Source organism: Marmota monax, unplaced genomic scaffold (genome assembly GCF_021218885.2).
Source record: "Marmota monax isolate L192 unplaced genomic scaffold, Marmota_monax_Labrador192_F-V1.1 WCK01_AAM20220418_F8-fsc00531, whole genome shotgun sequence".
Taxonomy (NCBI): domain Eukaryota; kingdom Metazoa; phylum Chordata; class Mammalia; order Rodentia; family Sciuridae; genus Marmota; species Marmota monax.
This window is the reverse complement of record NW_026693530.1, coordinates 163,582-178,730: the sequence shown is the minus strand read 5'-3', so window position 1 is coordinate 178,730 and position 15,149 is coordinate 163,582. Positions and strand designations below refer to the sequence as shown.

At 37.9% G+C, this 15,149-nt stretch overlaps 1 protein-coding gene across 8 annotated transcripts in view; it reads right to left on the bottom strand.

Moving 5' to 3' along the window:
• LOC124102286 (transportin-3) overlaps positions 1–15,149 on the bottom strand; it is a 96,546-nt gene that overhangs the window by 53,923 nt on the left and 27,474 nt on the right. For all 8 annotated transcript variants that reach the window (XR_009228110.1, XR_009228111.1, XR_006854831.1 and 5 more), the window contains exons 2-4: positions 14,921–15,121; positions 13,730–13,803; positions 11,952–12,108 (exon numbers count right to left, since the gene is read on the bottom strand). Coding sequence is in view for 3 of the 8 variants with exons in the window: in XM_046458540.2 (XP_046314496.1) it covers positions 11,952–12,108; positions 13,730–13,803; positions 14,921–15,121 (432 nt within the window). In the remaining 5 variants the exon portion in view is untranslated. The remainder of the gene's footprint in view (positions 1–11,951; positions 12,109–13,729; positions 13,804–14,920; positions 15,122–15,149) is intronic.

Sequence of the window (15,149 nt, the reverse complement as noted above, 5' to 3'; positions counted from 1 at the left end):
AATTAGTTTGAATTAAAAGGAGAGAGAGAGAGAGAGAGAGAGATGATTCAAGTAAGTTTATGGCAACCACAATCTAAAGAATAAAATTCTGGTATTCATATTTACACTGTAGATATAAACTATACAGGAAAATCCTCCAGATTCAGAGCTTTATCTATCTCACAAGGTACACCAGAGATGACTGTTTTTATCACTGTCCTCCAAAGAAGTGCTAGGTTGCATGCAAAGATGAAGAGAAGTGATGGGTTTAGATATGACTATACACCACGTTCCTTTCCACATAATACTACCTAAGATATTTAGATCTAAAGAACTAAAAAAAAAAATTTAAACCAAACTTTTCTACTAAGAAGACAGAAAGAAAGGACGTACAAGTATATGAATATACTTGCTTCCTTCTATTTTTCTGCCTCTTCCTGGCCGTTACATTTTAGGGGAAGAGGAACATTATAATGAAAAGGGAGACCATCATAACTAATGTTTATTAAGGGGTAAGACTATTTGCTTTGTAAAGAAAGAAATTCGCTAATTAAATTTACTGAGACGTCACAGTGTGCCATGTAGTTTTAAGAGCTTTACAAGTATTATTAACTCAATCCCCACAAAGTGAAATAGATACTATATCCTAAATATATAGATTAAAAAACTGAAGCAGAGGAGGTAAGTAACTTGCTCAATATGATACAGCATAGATAGGACTCAAAGTTAAGAAGTCTAGTTTCAAAGTCTATGATTTTAACTTCAACACTCTTGCTACCTCCCAAATTTCTCTATTTGCTTGTATGTACAGAATATCCTACTACTAATCCAGGACTTCCTACATTTCAAAGACATTTAAATGTAAGAGTACATCAATGACCTTGCACAGAATATTATTATATACTAGTATATAATGATAGTAAATAGTATATTACCAAAGAGTGCCAGGAAATATTAAAAGAGCACAGGGAAACAGAATCATCCATCATCCTTTAAAATATTATTTTGCTAGCTTTAAGCACAGTTTGCTTATTTTTAAAAATTAAATTAATGCAGACTTGGGACACTAAAATGCCTTAAGGTTTTTAGAAAGGATTAAAATACTAACATATTTCAGTAAACTAATAAATACACCTGAAAAGAATTCCTATACTAGGCACTTATTTTAATATGATTCAAGGCTGAAAGTAGAAATAATATGAGTAACTAAATTTCCTTAACATGAACTGGAGGCACTGAGAGATTCCTCTTTTAGCACTTATATATAGCAATACACACAGTCTCTTCCTTCTGAATCTTTAAAGCCCTTGATATAAACTCATTACGCAACTGCTACGCCTTTATGCTTCCTGAATGACTTTGGGTTTTAATAAGGCACCCCTATTTAGAAAAGGAAGGCTTGCTGTACATGAATTCTGAGTCTTACATGTAAGACTATTTGCTTTATAAAGAAAGAAATTCTGCTAATTAAATTAAATACACATACCAACTAAGAGGTTTTCACTTTCTTGAGTACTATGTTACTAAACACTGTCTTTTAAAATGAGGCCTGGGGCTGGGGATATAGCTCAGTTGGTAGAGTCCTTGCCTCACATGCACAAAGCCCTGGGTTCAATCCCCAGCACTACCAAAAAAAAAAAGAAAGAAAATGAGGCCTCAAAACCTGCAAGACAAGTGCCACACAGAGTCCAGAACAATTCATCAATAAAAATATAGCAGGGGTAAATAAGAATTGACATCTTGGATTAACAAAATAGAGAATGGAAAAAGAAAAATATTAAAGGCTAGGCTTAGTTCAGCAGTAAGAGCAAGAAGAGTAATATGAAAACCTTAAATACTGCCAGGTATGGTGGGATATGCCTGTAATCCTAACTACTGACTAAGCTCTGGCAGAAGGATCACGCAGAAGGATCACTTGACCCAGGAGTTCTGGGCCAGCTTGAGCAACTAGGCGAGACCCCATTTTTGGAAAAATAAAAAAAAAAGGAAGGAAAAGAGAAAAAAAGTTAACACCCTGCTTAGAAATGGGTCACATAAATCATAAAAATACAGTACTAACAAGAAACAGGATGAAATATAACCATTAAAGGAGAATATGGGAGTAACTGAATGGGAAAAGTTTTATTGAATTGCCACTTTGGGCAATTCATGCTCTGGGTTTTTATAATATGAAAAGCTACATGAAAGAATATGATAACCAAGAGCAATATGTTTTTCAGACCACATCACAATTAACCAAGGTTGAATATGACGAAGTACCACGTGAAGCATGTGCCCTTGGGAGTCCAATTGACTGGACAGTTCACCACTGTGGCAGTAATGTTGATATAAAGGACTGTGATGTGGCTAGATTCTTTTAAGATCATTTGAATGCTTACAAAAAAAAAAAAATGACAAGGTCAGGTTCATTAAATCACAGCTCAACTCACAGTCTGAGAAGCTTCCATGATAGCTCTAAAAAGCAGTTTTCTTGTAGCTACAGGGCTGATACCACTGAAACTCATCTACAAAACTTAGTTGTGTGGCTTACTGTATACAAACAACAGCTGAATTCTGTCTCACCAAATCCCTCATGTCCAGGATAGGAAAATGATTGGTAAAGAACAAGATTCTGAAACTTGAAATGGAGACATATGGTTGGACTCAAAAGAAACTGATAATTTCAAACTCCTAAGTCACTGAGTCTCTCCTTCCGGCAGAAAAAGCCTACTCTAGTATCTGTAGAGACTAACCCTCCTCAGTCTGATAGCATCACCTGAGCCAGTGTCTTGACAATAGATGCCCATTCTCCTTAAGATCTGACACTAACATTCCTATTGCCACTAGACCCATAACTAGGGTTAAACCTCAGCAAGTTCCAGGGGACAGATACCTACAAAAGAAAAATTTACATTCCAAGAGAATTATAAAACAGCTAATATGCATCTTTGAAGAAACCTAGGGGGAGTGGCTTCTAAGGGTATTAGACCAAGGGAGGACAGACTACATAACACCAGACAGAGCCAAATTCACTGCCATATGCATACTTCAAACAAATTCTGGAATTAATATGTATATGAAGCTTCTGGGAAGCCCCAATAAGAAACCAGTACAAATACCTAGGATTCAGAAACAAAGGTATGTCCTCTTTTGCAGGTCACAATTCTTTTAAGAAGCAGTTTCTGTCTGTTGCTGGGCTTTGGTAAAAACTAAACATCTAATCATGAGACATTAGGTGATCACGAGGTCTAAGCTTCCTATCATGAACTGGGTATTGTCCCAACTACCTACCCACATAGCTGGAGATAATCAGTCATCAAATGAAAATGGTACATGAAAGACTGAGTTCAGTAAAATCTTAGAAGGTAAAGGTAAGGTGCATGGATTCCTTTAAGACCAACTCTTCTTTTATTGATTTTTGCCTCTTGATTTATGCCTATGGACTCCTAAGGTGTTACTTAAGAAGAGATACCTGAAGAAGAAAATGACTCAAGTCAGCTTTTACTGGTGCATCCATACAATATGGTATTATCTGAAGGTGAACTGCTATAGCATTAGAGGCTCATTCTGGGGCTTTAGTAAGAGCAATGGTGAAGAAAAATCCTCCTAGTAGAACTTCAAATATAATACTTGGTTATCTACCATGTCTGGAGTGAAAGACAGTCAGAAATATGGATTTATACTTACTCATGGACAATTGTCAATGGTTTGGTTAGATGGTCAGGGACTTGGAAGAAACAGGATTGAAGGTTAGCAACAAGTAAGTCTGAGGAAAAGACATGGATGGACCTCTCTCGGCACAGATTGCAGAGATATTTCTTTCTTATGTGAATATCTACCAAAAGGTATCCATCTACTATAGAAGAATCTCTCAATAATAAGATGGACAAAATAATAAACTCTATAGATATCAGTCTGTTCTCCAGCTGATAAAGGGCTTGCTCAATGGACTCATTAGCAAAAAGTAGCCCCAGTGGCAGGGATAGAAGCCAGGCATGGGACCAACATGAACTTCCAATTACCAAGGCTGAACTGGATAACACTATCACTGAGTATTTAACCAGCTGACAGGAGAGACCAGTATGGCACCATCCCCCATGGGCACCAGACTGATGACATGGAACTTCTATCCTGGAAGAAATAGAGATTAGTCCTTACACAAATGGACTCATATTCTGGATATGAATTTGCCTTCCCTTCCTAAAAAAAAGCTTCTGTCAGCACTTTTCATCCACAGTCCCACAGAATGCCTTATCTAGCAGTCATGGTTTCTCTCAAAACATTGTATCTGATCGATGAATTCACATCAGAACAAAGGAAGTACAATAATGGGCAATTCTGAACACTGAGATCTTAGTGCTCAAGAAAGGAATGCTTCTACCAAGAAACCCAAAAATGACTCCAATATATTGGAAGATAAGACTACCAAGGAAATAATATGGGCTTCCTATGGCATTAAAGCCACAAGGAAAAAAGGCGGTAATCTACGGGTTGAACCGACTATATCCAACTACTAAAGAGAAATTGGGTTGCTTCTACATAATTGAAACAAGAAAGACTCAATCTAGAATCCAGGGAATTCCTAGGGACTCATTGAGTATTTCCATGCCCAACAGCAAAGGTTAATATAAAACAACAAAGCAGGATAACTTTAGGGCTCAGACCCTTTGGGAATGAAGATCTGGGTTACTTCAGCAGGTGAAGAATTCCAACCAGCTGAGGTTTTAGCCAAGGCATGAGAAAGACAAAGTAAGTTGAAGAAGAAACCACAGATATCAATCATGGCCTATGAACAGCTATATAAAATGAACAATGTAGCAGATTTGCACCTTTTCTAATCACCATATGTGTCAATCTACAGGAAATTAAATATGTGCAAAAAGGTGTATACAGTTAGTCAAACTGGGGAAGACTAGGCCAGTTATAATTTATTGCCTTCCAACTTACCTTATTAGACTGCTCTATGAAAATACATCTGTACCTTTACATATTTTTCCTGTGTCAGCACTAAAGTTTTGTTAGTAGAGGACATGGAGAGACAATCCAGGAAGAAAACAGTGTTTTGCTTCTGGTCCAAATGTATAACCTTCTGCACAGTACAGTTTCTCCAGCATGAGACCTCTAGCGTCTCTGGGACGTAGTTTTTGCAGTACATTGGTCAAAATCTTTCTCCAGGGTTCTCCTCTATCCTCACCAATGTATTTTGTTTTTTTGTTTTGTTTTATTGGTACTGGGACTTGAAACAGGGCTACTTTAAACTGAGTTACATCCCCAGCTCTTCTTATTTTCTTGAGACAGGATCTTGCTAAGGTTGTCCAGAATAGCCTTGAACTTGTGATCCTCCTGTCTCCTTCTGAGTAGCTAGTATTACAGGCATGTGCCACATACTGGCTTCACCAATGGTTTTATAGCACAGCTCTTCTGGATCCAGAGTAATGAACAACTTTTCCAGCACTAGACAGATTCCTGTAGCTCTCAAGTTTTTCCAGTGTTCTCAGGGCACAATGGCTAGGGGATTCCCATGATATTCCCACACTCAAGACAGTTTTGTAGCAGAGTGCTTCCAACAAGATCGCAAAACTATCTGATGAGAAACCTGAAAACAGGGGTGGGATTTTGCTCAGTGGTAGAGAGCTTGCCTAGCATATGAGAGGTCCTGGGTTTGATCCCCAACACCATACCAAAAAAAAAAGAAAAATAAGGAAAACAAAAAGAAAAATACCTGAAAAACTTTCTTAGATTTCTAGAAAATACTAAAGAACAGATTTCCAGCAGCATATATCACCAGTGACTTTTAAACCACATGCCATCTCCAAGAAGGTCTGGACCTTAACCTTGGGAAGTAGAGGGTGATTCTACTTATCCGGAAGCTCTATCTCAGCCCTAGGGCTATATTATATTTCTATATCCTTTAGAATTCACTGTACTTCTTACTAGACGATTCTTCTTTACTGTAAACCCTCCACTATAATTAATAATGATAATTCTTTATATTAAGTATTATGGTTCAAATCAACAACAGTCCATAAGTCCGCAATACTTCCAAAAGAAAGCCAACTTGGGCATGGTGGCACACACCTATAATCCCAGCAACTTGAGAGACAAAGGCAGGAGAATTATAATTTCAAGGCCAGACTCAGCAACTTAGAGAAACTCTGTCTCAAAAATAAAAACAATTAACTCCCTGTTGGGATGCCTAGGAAAACATCCCACTTTCCTTTAGCAGGGATGTCACTGGGTTTTGGAACAGGATCACACGGAGAAGGGGACCTGCTAGAGGGTGATGGTAGCTAACTAGGGATTAGTCCTCTTGGATAGGGTAGCTGGGGCAGGATAAGTCCTTGGGGTGGGACAAGAACCAAGCACCCAAGGTACCATTCTGCTGGCGGAAAGGATTCCTTGCTTCCACATGGCCACATCAGGAGTCATGGCTGAGGAATGAAGATCAAGCCTGAAAGGCGGGTCACAGGAGGAGCCAAGGCCAAACAGTATGGCAGAGAACCAAAACCAGAAAGCATGGCTGCAAGAAACGACAAGCTTAGTTCAGAGGATAGCCCCTGCCCAGCATGCACAAAGCAAGGCTGGGAGTTCAATCCTCAGCACAGGGGCAGAGCCACAAAGAACCCTGGAGGCCTGGAAGGAGTGGGAACAAGGCCCTGGGACTAGCTTGTTATAGACCCAGGCACCACTTGTGAGGTCAAGGAAAATTGAGTCTATGGACAAAGTTTAAGCCCCAAAGGCATAAACAAGAAAAATAAATATGTAAATTTTTTTAATTAAATAAAAATATAAAAGAGCTGGGGATGTAGCTCAGTGGTAGAGAACTTTGGCATTCAATCCCAGTATTCTACCCCATCCCAACAAAAGTCCAGAAAAAAAAAAAAAAGTAACAGCTAAGGCAGTTTGAAAACAAATTCTTACTTTGTAAGTGGGAAACTTTAAAATTAAGATTTATTCTATCTCTCTGGTAGGAATTCACAAGAAAGCCAACTTATATACGGGTAGAAGTGTTGAGAGACACAGCCGAAGGGGCCCCAGCAAACTTCCAGCTGCCGGCTGATGATTGGCTCACAGCGGCCCCAGCAGCATCTAGCTGATTGGCTCCTCTGCGGTGATGCTCATTGGGCTGTTTCCCTGCCCTTTCAGACCACGGAGCTGCTCATTGGGGGACTTTTTTGGCTCCGCCCACGTGACCCAGCCAATCGGCCTCAAGAGCAGGAGGATTGTGGGAGGTGGAGAGAGGCTTGTGTTGGAGAGAGAGGCTTGTGGAAAGCCAGTGGTGGCAGTTGAGGCTCTGAGGGTTTTTCCTGAGAGGCTGTTTTGTTTGGCGTGTGTGGTTCTAAAAATAAAGTTCGTTTCTTTTGACAAGTGGCTCCTGATTGTGCCCAGCCAGACTGTGGCATTTGGTGGCTCCCACGGGGAGCAACTGAGGGTAAGTGATAAGGTAAACTGCTCGCCCCTGAGGGCAGGGCGAGAGGATGGGTAGCCATTTTAAGATTCCTCTTTTGTTTTGCTTCACTTTTGTTTTAAGTTGCCTGTCCCTGGAGATGAGTGAGACATAAGAAAAACCGCTCACATCTGAGGAAGAACTATTTGCGTCTGAGGAACAGATAGGGAGAAAGGTTATACTGATTTTTTTGTTGTTCCATTTTTATTTCATTCTATCTCGGTTTTGTTTGGTGTTATCTTGTTGGGTTGTATTATAGTAGAAATATGGGATCAGAAATTAGTAAAAAAACAAACCGAAAGAGTGTTAAGTAAATTGTTAGAGGAAGGAGGCATCCCAGTAAAATCAAGAGCAGTCAGGGCACACGTTGATACAATACAAAAACATAGCCCATGGCTTTTTAAGGAGGAGTTGTTAAATATATCACAATGGAACCATCATGGTGAAGATTTAAAAAGAATAGAAAAGAAAAGCCCAGGGACCCTGCCAGTTGGCACATTGCCATTGTGGACTTTCGTATCTTGTTTGCTTAGTCCAAAGCCTTCAGTTCAGACAATGGTAGAGGAAGGAGAAGACATATTGATTCAAGTAAAAGAAAAGGTCTCTCAAGTTAGTCAGACAGAGGAAATGATTCAAGTAAAAGAGAAGGTCTCTCAAGTTAGACAGAGGAAAAAGTTCAAGTAAAAGAGAAGGCCTCTCAAGCTAGTCAGAGAAAGAAAGTGTAAAACAGAAAAAGCCATCAGGGGGAAAGTTACAACAGGAGACTGCTACTAACACCTTTCTATCACCAGAGGGTGTAAGTGTCCAACCAACAGCACCACCTCTACAGGAGACTGCTACTAACACCTTTCTATCACCAGAGGACGTAAGTGTCCAACTAACAAGGCCACCTCCATATGCTGGGAGGCCCCCAACCCCCGCAGTTGATAGTTGGGATCCTGAGACAAGATCTCAAATATTAACATGCCCTGTATTTGAGGCAGGAGGGCAGCAAGTTTACCATGTTTTAAATTTCAAAACAGTGAAGCAGCTAAAAGAGGCTGTAACAACCTACGGTCCTCAAGCACCCTTCACTGTAAGCATGGTCGAATCCATTAACAACTTGAACATGACACCAGCAGATTGGGCTAATATGTGTAAAGCTGTGCTAAATGGAGGACAATACCTGTTATGGAAGGTTGCCAATGAGGAATTTTGCAAGGAGACGGCTAGGCAAAATGCTGCAGTCTGGCTGGGCACAATCAGGAGCCACTTGTCAAAAAAAATGAACTTTATTTTTAGAACCACACACGCCAAACAAAACAGCCTCTCAGGAAAAACCCTCAGAGCCCCAACTGCCACCACCGGCTTTCCACAGGCCTCTCTCTCCAACACAAGCCTCTTTCCACCTCCCACAATCCTCCTGCTCTTGAGGCCGATTGGCTGGGTCACGTGGGCGGAGCCAAAAAAGTCCCCCAATGAGCAGCTCCGTGGTCTGAAAGGGCAGGGAAACAGCCCAATGAGCATCACCGCAGAGGAGCCAATCAGCTAGATGCTGCTGGGGCCGCTGTGAGCCAATCATCAGCCGGCAGCTGGAAGTTTGCTGGCAGCTGGAAGTTTGCTGGGGCCCCTTCGGCTGTGGCTCTCAACATAGAAGGAATAACAAAATTAGTAAAACATCATTTTGCAAACCATAATGAAATTATTAAGTAAAGTTCACCAACAGAAATTTAAAATATAAAAGGCTGATAAAAATCTAGACATTCTAACAAGCTACAATCATATTTCAATGGGAAAAGCAAACTTTTTTTTGGTACTGGGGACTGAACCCAGAGGTGTTTTACCACTGAGCCACGTCCCCAGCCCTTTTTGTTTTTGACACAGGTTCTCAGTAAGTTGCTTAGGGCCTCATCAAGTTGCTGGCTTTGAACTTGAAATCCTTCTGCTTCAGCCTCTGGAATCACTGGAATTATAAACCTGAGCCACCACACTGGGATGGAAAAGCAGACTTTATAAGTGGAAGAATCAGACCATCACCATCCTGATCTAGTGGTCAATAAGATGCAACATGAAGTACCTATGATGTATTCTAGACAAAACTATTCTTTCTTAAACTAACCCATTGCACCTTCTCAGTTTTCTCAACTAGTATCCTGGGAAAGAATTAAACCCTAAAAAAAAGATCAGAGTGACTATTTTCTCAATTGTTCTAAGTGTGGTATATGGTTAGTACCATTATTAATGAAGAGTAGAAAACTCACTGCACACAATGGATTCCTCAGGGTATTAGGACTTAATTATTTTGAGGAAACCCTATTGAGAAGAGATGCTTTAGATGTAACTTTCAATTAGAGGAAATAGGTACTAGAAAAAAAAGCTAAATTAAACAAACAAAGCAATCATAAAATGCAGAAGATATGCTATAAAAAAAAAAAAAGCTGGTCCAATTTTTTCCCCAAATGTTATTTTGAAAAACACAGAAGATGGGGGACTGTCTTGTGAAGAAGACATGTTTCTAAACCAGACACTGATTTGAAAAATCTTCACTGAAAAAAAATTTTAGGGGCGCAGTAGTGCGCTCGCCTGGCATGCGTGCGGCCCAGGTTCAATCCTCAGCACCACATACAAAGATGTTGTGTCCACCGAAAACTAGAAAATAAATATTAAAAAATTCTCTCTCTCTCTCTAAAAAAAAAAAAAAAAAAAAAAAAAAAAAAATTTAGAATCAACTGAGGAAATCTGAACATGGTCTGAAACATATTAGATGATATGAGAATTTACTGAAATGTAAAGATGAATCTAAATGACTGAAAAAAAAAAAAAAGGTTACAGAAGAGCAGGTAGAACACAATCTCATTTGGGGTTTAAAAAAAAAAAATCTATACAAGGGCTGGGGATATAGTTCAGTTGGTAGATTGTTTGCCTCGCATGCACAAGGCACTGAGTTCAATCCCCAGCACCACCAAAGGGGGGAAAAATCTATACAAATGTTCATAGACGATACGTTTTAAAGGGTTAATAGTTGTTGGCACAGTGGCATACCTTGGGAGGCTAAGGATACAGGAGAATAGCTTGAACAGGAGTTCAGGAACAACCTGGGAAACAGCCTGGGACCACAGTTTTAAAAAGCGGGGGAAGGGTGTGGGGGCTGAGGGTAACAGCTCAATGGTAGAGCACTTGTCTAAATATGGCTGAATATGCATGAAGCTCTGGGTTCACAAAACAAACAAATAAATAAATATAAATGAAGGCCTACTGTCATGTATAACCAATTAGCACAAATTTTTTAAAGTTAAAAAAAAAAGGCTATGATCTCCAAATTATTTGAATGTAATTGCCTTGTCTATATTTACTAATTTTCTACAATCCTATTTAAAATAAGTGGCCAATTGAAAATTAAACATGTTTAGCTTAAAAGAATAATTTCACAACAAATTTCTAACATCAACCTGACCATAATTTTTAACAAAATTGTTTTTTCAAACAAAAAGATCTATAATGTTGTAGAAGCACTGAAACAAATCCCTGAAAAATATCTCCTATAACCACATCATTGAGAAAAATCAAACGAGATCTGAAAGACCTAAAAATGAAATATGAGCTAGATAACGGATTTAATACCATCTAATTTAGGAACCAGTAGACATGTTCACTAAAAGACCAAAGAGTAAATATTTTAGACTTTGCAGGCCATAAGGTTTCTGAAAACTGCTCAATTCTACTGACAGAGACCAACAAAATGGACATTGACAATATGTAACTAAATGGCCCCAGCTGTGTTCCAGTATTTGCAAAAATAGGCAGTCAGCCCACAAAACATAAATTTACCCACCTCTGGTCTAAAGCATTTACATTCTAAGTGATCACAAGGAACTAATCACATTTAACATTGTTCAAAGATCAAGGAAAGTCTTCTATTACCTTCTTATCAAAATTTCAATTTGTCTTTATCAGAGAAACTTTTCCTTAGTAAAGTAAGTTTATACATACTTCCAAGCATGGTCCCTTCTCAAAAGCTCCCATAGCTTACAGAATGTGGGATACACAATCAGAAGGCCTGAGTTCAAATTCTGATTAACAATTGCATTACTCTAAAGTTAATTCTCATTCACAGAATCATCATCCTCACAGGATTATGTATAAACTCAAAAGGTAGTTTCTTTTTGTTTGTTTGTTTGTTTGTTTTGATACTAGGGATTGAACCCAGGGAAACAACCACTGAGCCACATACCCAGTCCTTTTTAAATTTTTTTATGTTGAGAAAAGGTCTAGCTAAGTTGCTCAGACTCACTAAATTGCTGAAGCTGGCCTCGAACTTGAAATCTTCCAGCCTCAGCCACCCAGTCACTGGGATTATAGGCATGCACCATCATGTCCTACAAGAAGTATGGTTTCTGAAAGTATTTTGTAATTAGAAAGTATTATATAAATGCCAAAGTACTATTACTGCCAGATTTTCAAAAGAAAAAAAAAATTCAAAATAAATAAATAAGTACAATTGGATCCCAAAATAACCACTACAGTTTTCTGTCCCTCAGCAACAATTGGGTATTCCAAACTTACTCACCAACAGAGATACTACTGTACTGGAGTAGAAGGCCAAATCTTCTATAATTTCTGTGCGTCTGTTAGCTCCAATTCGTAAAGAACGACTATGAACTTCTTCAGGTAACACCGTAAGAATCTCCAGCAAAAATGGCAGAGAAGTTACATCATTGCTATATCTGGAAAAGAAAAGGGGGAAGATTTATCACAAGTTATTGAAAGACAGAATATATATAATCACAAAAGATAACAGCCATCAGAACATACCATACAAGAAAAGCAGCACTCCTGTTACTGTTAAGGGAAAAAGAAAAGATACTATCTTTTGGAAAGGTTATCTAGAAAGACCTTGCAATCAAAATTTCAAGCTGTACAGTTGGGGATGAGGCTCAAGTGGTAGTGCGCTCGCCTGGCATGAGTGAGGCCATGGGTTCGATCCTCAGCACCACATAAAAATAAAGATATTGTGTCCACCTAAAAAAATAACCTAAAAAAAAAAATTTTTTTTTAAATTTCAAGCTGTATAATCTTTGACTCTCCATATTCACTTTTGGTGATTTATGTTTCACGAAAATCTTCACATACACAGGCAAAGATAAATATGTAAAGATGTGTACTACAGCATGTTTATAATTGCAAAAAAGGGGGGTATACAAATGTCCTTCAAAATTAGATAGAATAAAAAGGATTACTAACAATCATACAATAGAACATACTCAGCAATTAACAAAGAAAGTGACATACATTTATGAAAAGATGATCACATGTATTAAGCAAATAAAGCATATGAAACATAGTAAATATGGCTGAGCAAATACACAGGACCATATTAAAATATATACATACTTATTTGTTTTAAAATGCCAAGGGCTATATGATAAATCATTAACTGTGGTTATATAAAACATAGGACAGGATTTATTTGTGCTCTGAAAATTTCTATACTGTTATAAATTTTTTCAAGGAGCATATGTTATTTCACATTATAAAAAATTTCCTAAAAAAATAAATTATCCATGTAAGGGCTTTCATGATGCACTCTCTTTGAAGGTAAAAAAGGTTATACACTTTGTTCAGAAATAATTCCCTAATCAAATGCAAGAAAATATCAAGATTGTGTCTGAGGATATAGCTCAGTGTAAAGAGTGATTGCCTAGCATGTGCAAGGAATAGGTTTGATCCTTGCCAAAAAAAGATTATCTTGACAGGGCACATAAGGAAATGTTTTATCCAAAATAGCAGGCTTAGTGAGGCCCTAAGCAACTTAGCAAGACCCTGTCTCACAAAATAAAAAGGGTTGGGGATGTGGCTCAAGCACCCCTGAGTTCAATCCCTAGTACCAAAAAAAAAAAAAACACCAAAGTAGTAGGCTCCATATCTAAAAATAATATGGCCTCTCTTGACAGACATGAAACAAACCTCAATTAGTAACAATATATATTCAAAGCAACCTTCAATTTAATACAATCTATAAATACTGAACTAGTTTTACAAATCTGCTAATAAGTCCATTACTGGGAGTAATCCACAATGCAATGAAAGAATGTGCTACAGTGGATTCAAGGAGAAAAAGAGAAAGGGTATGTATATAAATTATGAGGGTCTTTTATATCCCACATGATCTATTTCTGTAGTAATTAAATTTTAAATGACTTTCTTCAATTTAACAAAGATTAATAATATATAACTATGGTAACAGTTCAGGAAAATAATCAAATTTCTACCTACTAGTAACAAATTTCTCTGTGTAGCTTAATGATAATTCCTAATGCTAATATGCTGTCAATACAAATTACTTACTTTTCCACCAATGTTTGTACACAACCCTTCCAAGAAGGCATCTGTAGAGCGAGATCTGCTATTGCTAAAGCCAGCTAAAGAAGAGATTAAAAACAACAAATAGAAACAGGGTTACCATTAATGTTAACTGGAAAACAATGACTGAATTTTTTCTTCCAGACAATATGACAAGACTGACACCTTCCTTCTTCCCCATCCCAAACAAAAAAAAAAAAACACACACACATACACACATACGTATATAATATAATGCATATATGTACGTGTGTGTGTGTGTGTGTGTGTGTAAGTATATTTGCTTCTCCAGCCTAGCTGAAAATTCCTGAAATTAAAGATTAGCCTTTAAAAGTTAATAACATGAGCTGGAGTTGTGGCTCTGAGGTACAATGCTTGCCAAGCATGTGGTTCTGGGTTAAATCCCCAGCACCGTAATAAATAAAGTTTAAAATTAAAAATAAGACTACACAAAAACAACAAAAGTAAAAAATATAAGCTATAGATTTTTTTCCTTACAATATATTAATACTTACTTTTATTTGGCAATACCACAGAACTTCATAGACAAATAAATTACACTTTCCCAAAAGGCCAAAGCTACTGACAAAAGTCAGACATTTGACTGAGTCCTCAAGTAATAGATTGCCATTTCCCTTCTCTTTCCATTTCTCATCTTGAGGCCTTAGGCAAAAAATCTCCTTTTACACCAGGCAGAGAAAACTTGGGAGCATGTATTTACAGAAGCTTTCAGTTTTTCTTTCTAATATATTTCCCTGTTTAAAGGACGGGGGGGGGGGAAGACCAAATGCTCATTTTATTCATGAGAGACTTTTACTAGCCAACCAGCCCAGAAAGGATCTTTTAAAAAGGTAATAACCCTGTAGATCTCAGACCCAGCATAGTACAGAGTTTTGTTTTTCTTTTTTTAATCATCTGCAAATTTTTAACAGCATGTAGCACACGAATGTCTGTGAAAATACATTCTCCTTCCCCACTTCTAGTATTTAAAAGTTTGAAACCCAATGAACTATAAGACTAATGCAAAAGATTAAAACTGTCATTTTTATAAGACTATACCAAGACCCCCTATAATAAATTTAACATTACCTCACACAGCTCAACAATGATAATCAAAATAAACTTGACAATCCAAATGGCTTTACAAATTTCCCTAATGAGAATCACAGGATTTACCTGCGTTACAATGACAGGTGATAAATCTTTCAAGTTCTGGATATGGGTTAGCAATGAGTCCCTTAAGGAGGCATGAGAGTCTGTAGGGAGCTCATAAAATGAGGTCTGAATCTTCATCTTCATGGTCTGTGCAGCAAAATAGCATGATTCCACATCCTGCCGGATCTGTAACAACTGATCAGAAATCTCCCAGGCATGAACCTGAAAGTAAATCAAACAAAGATACCTT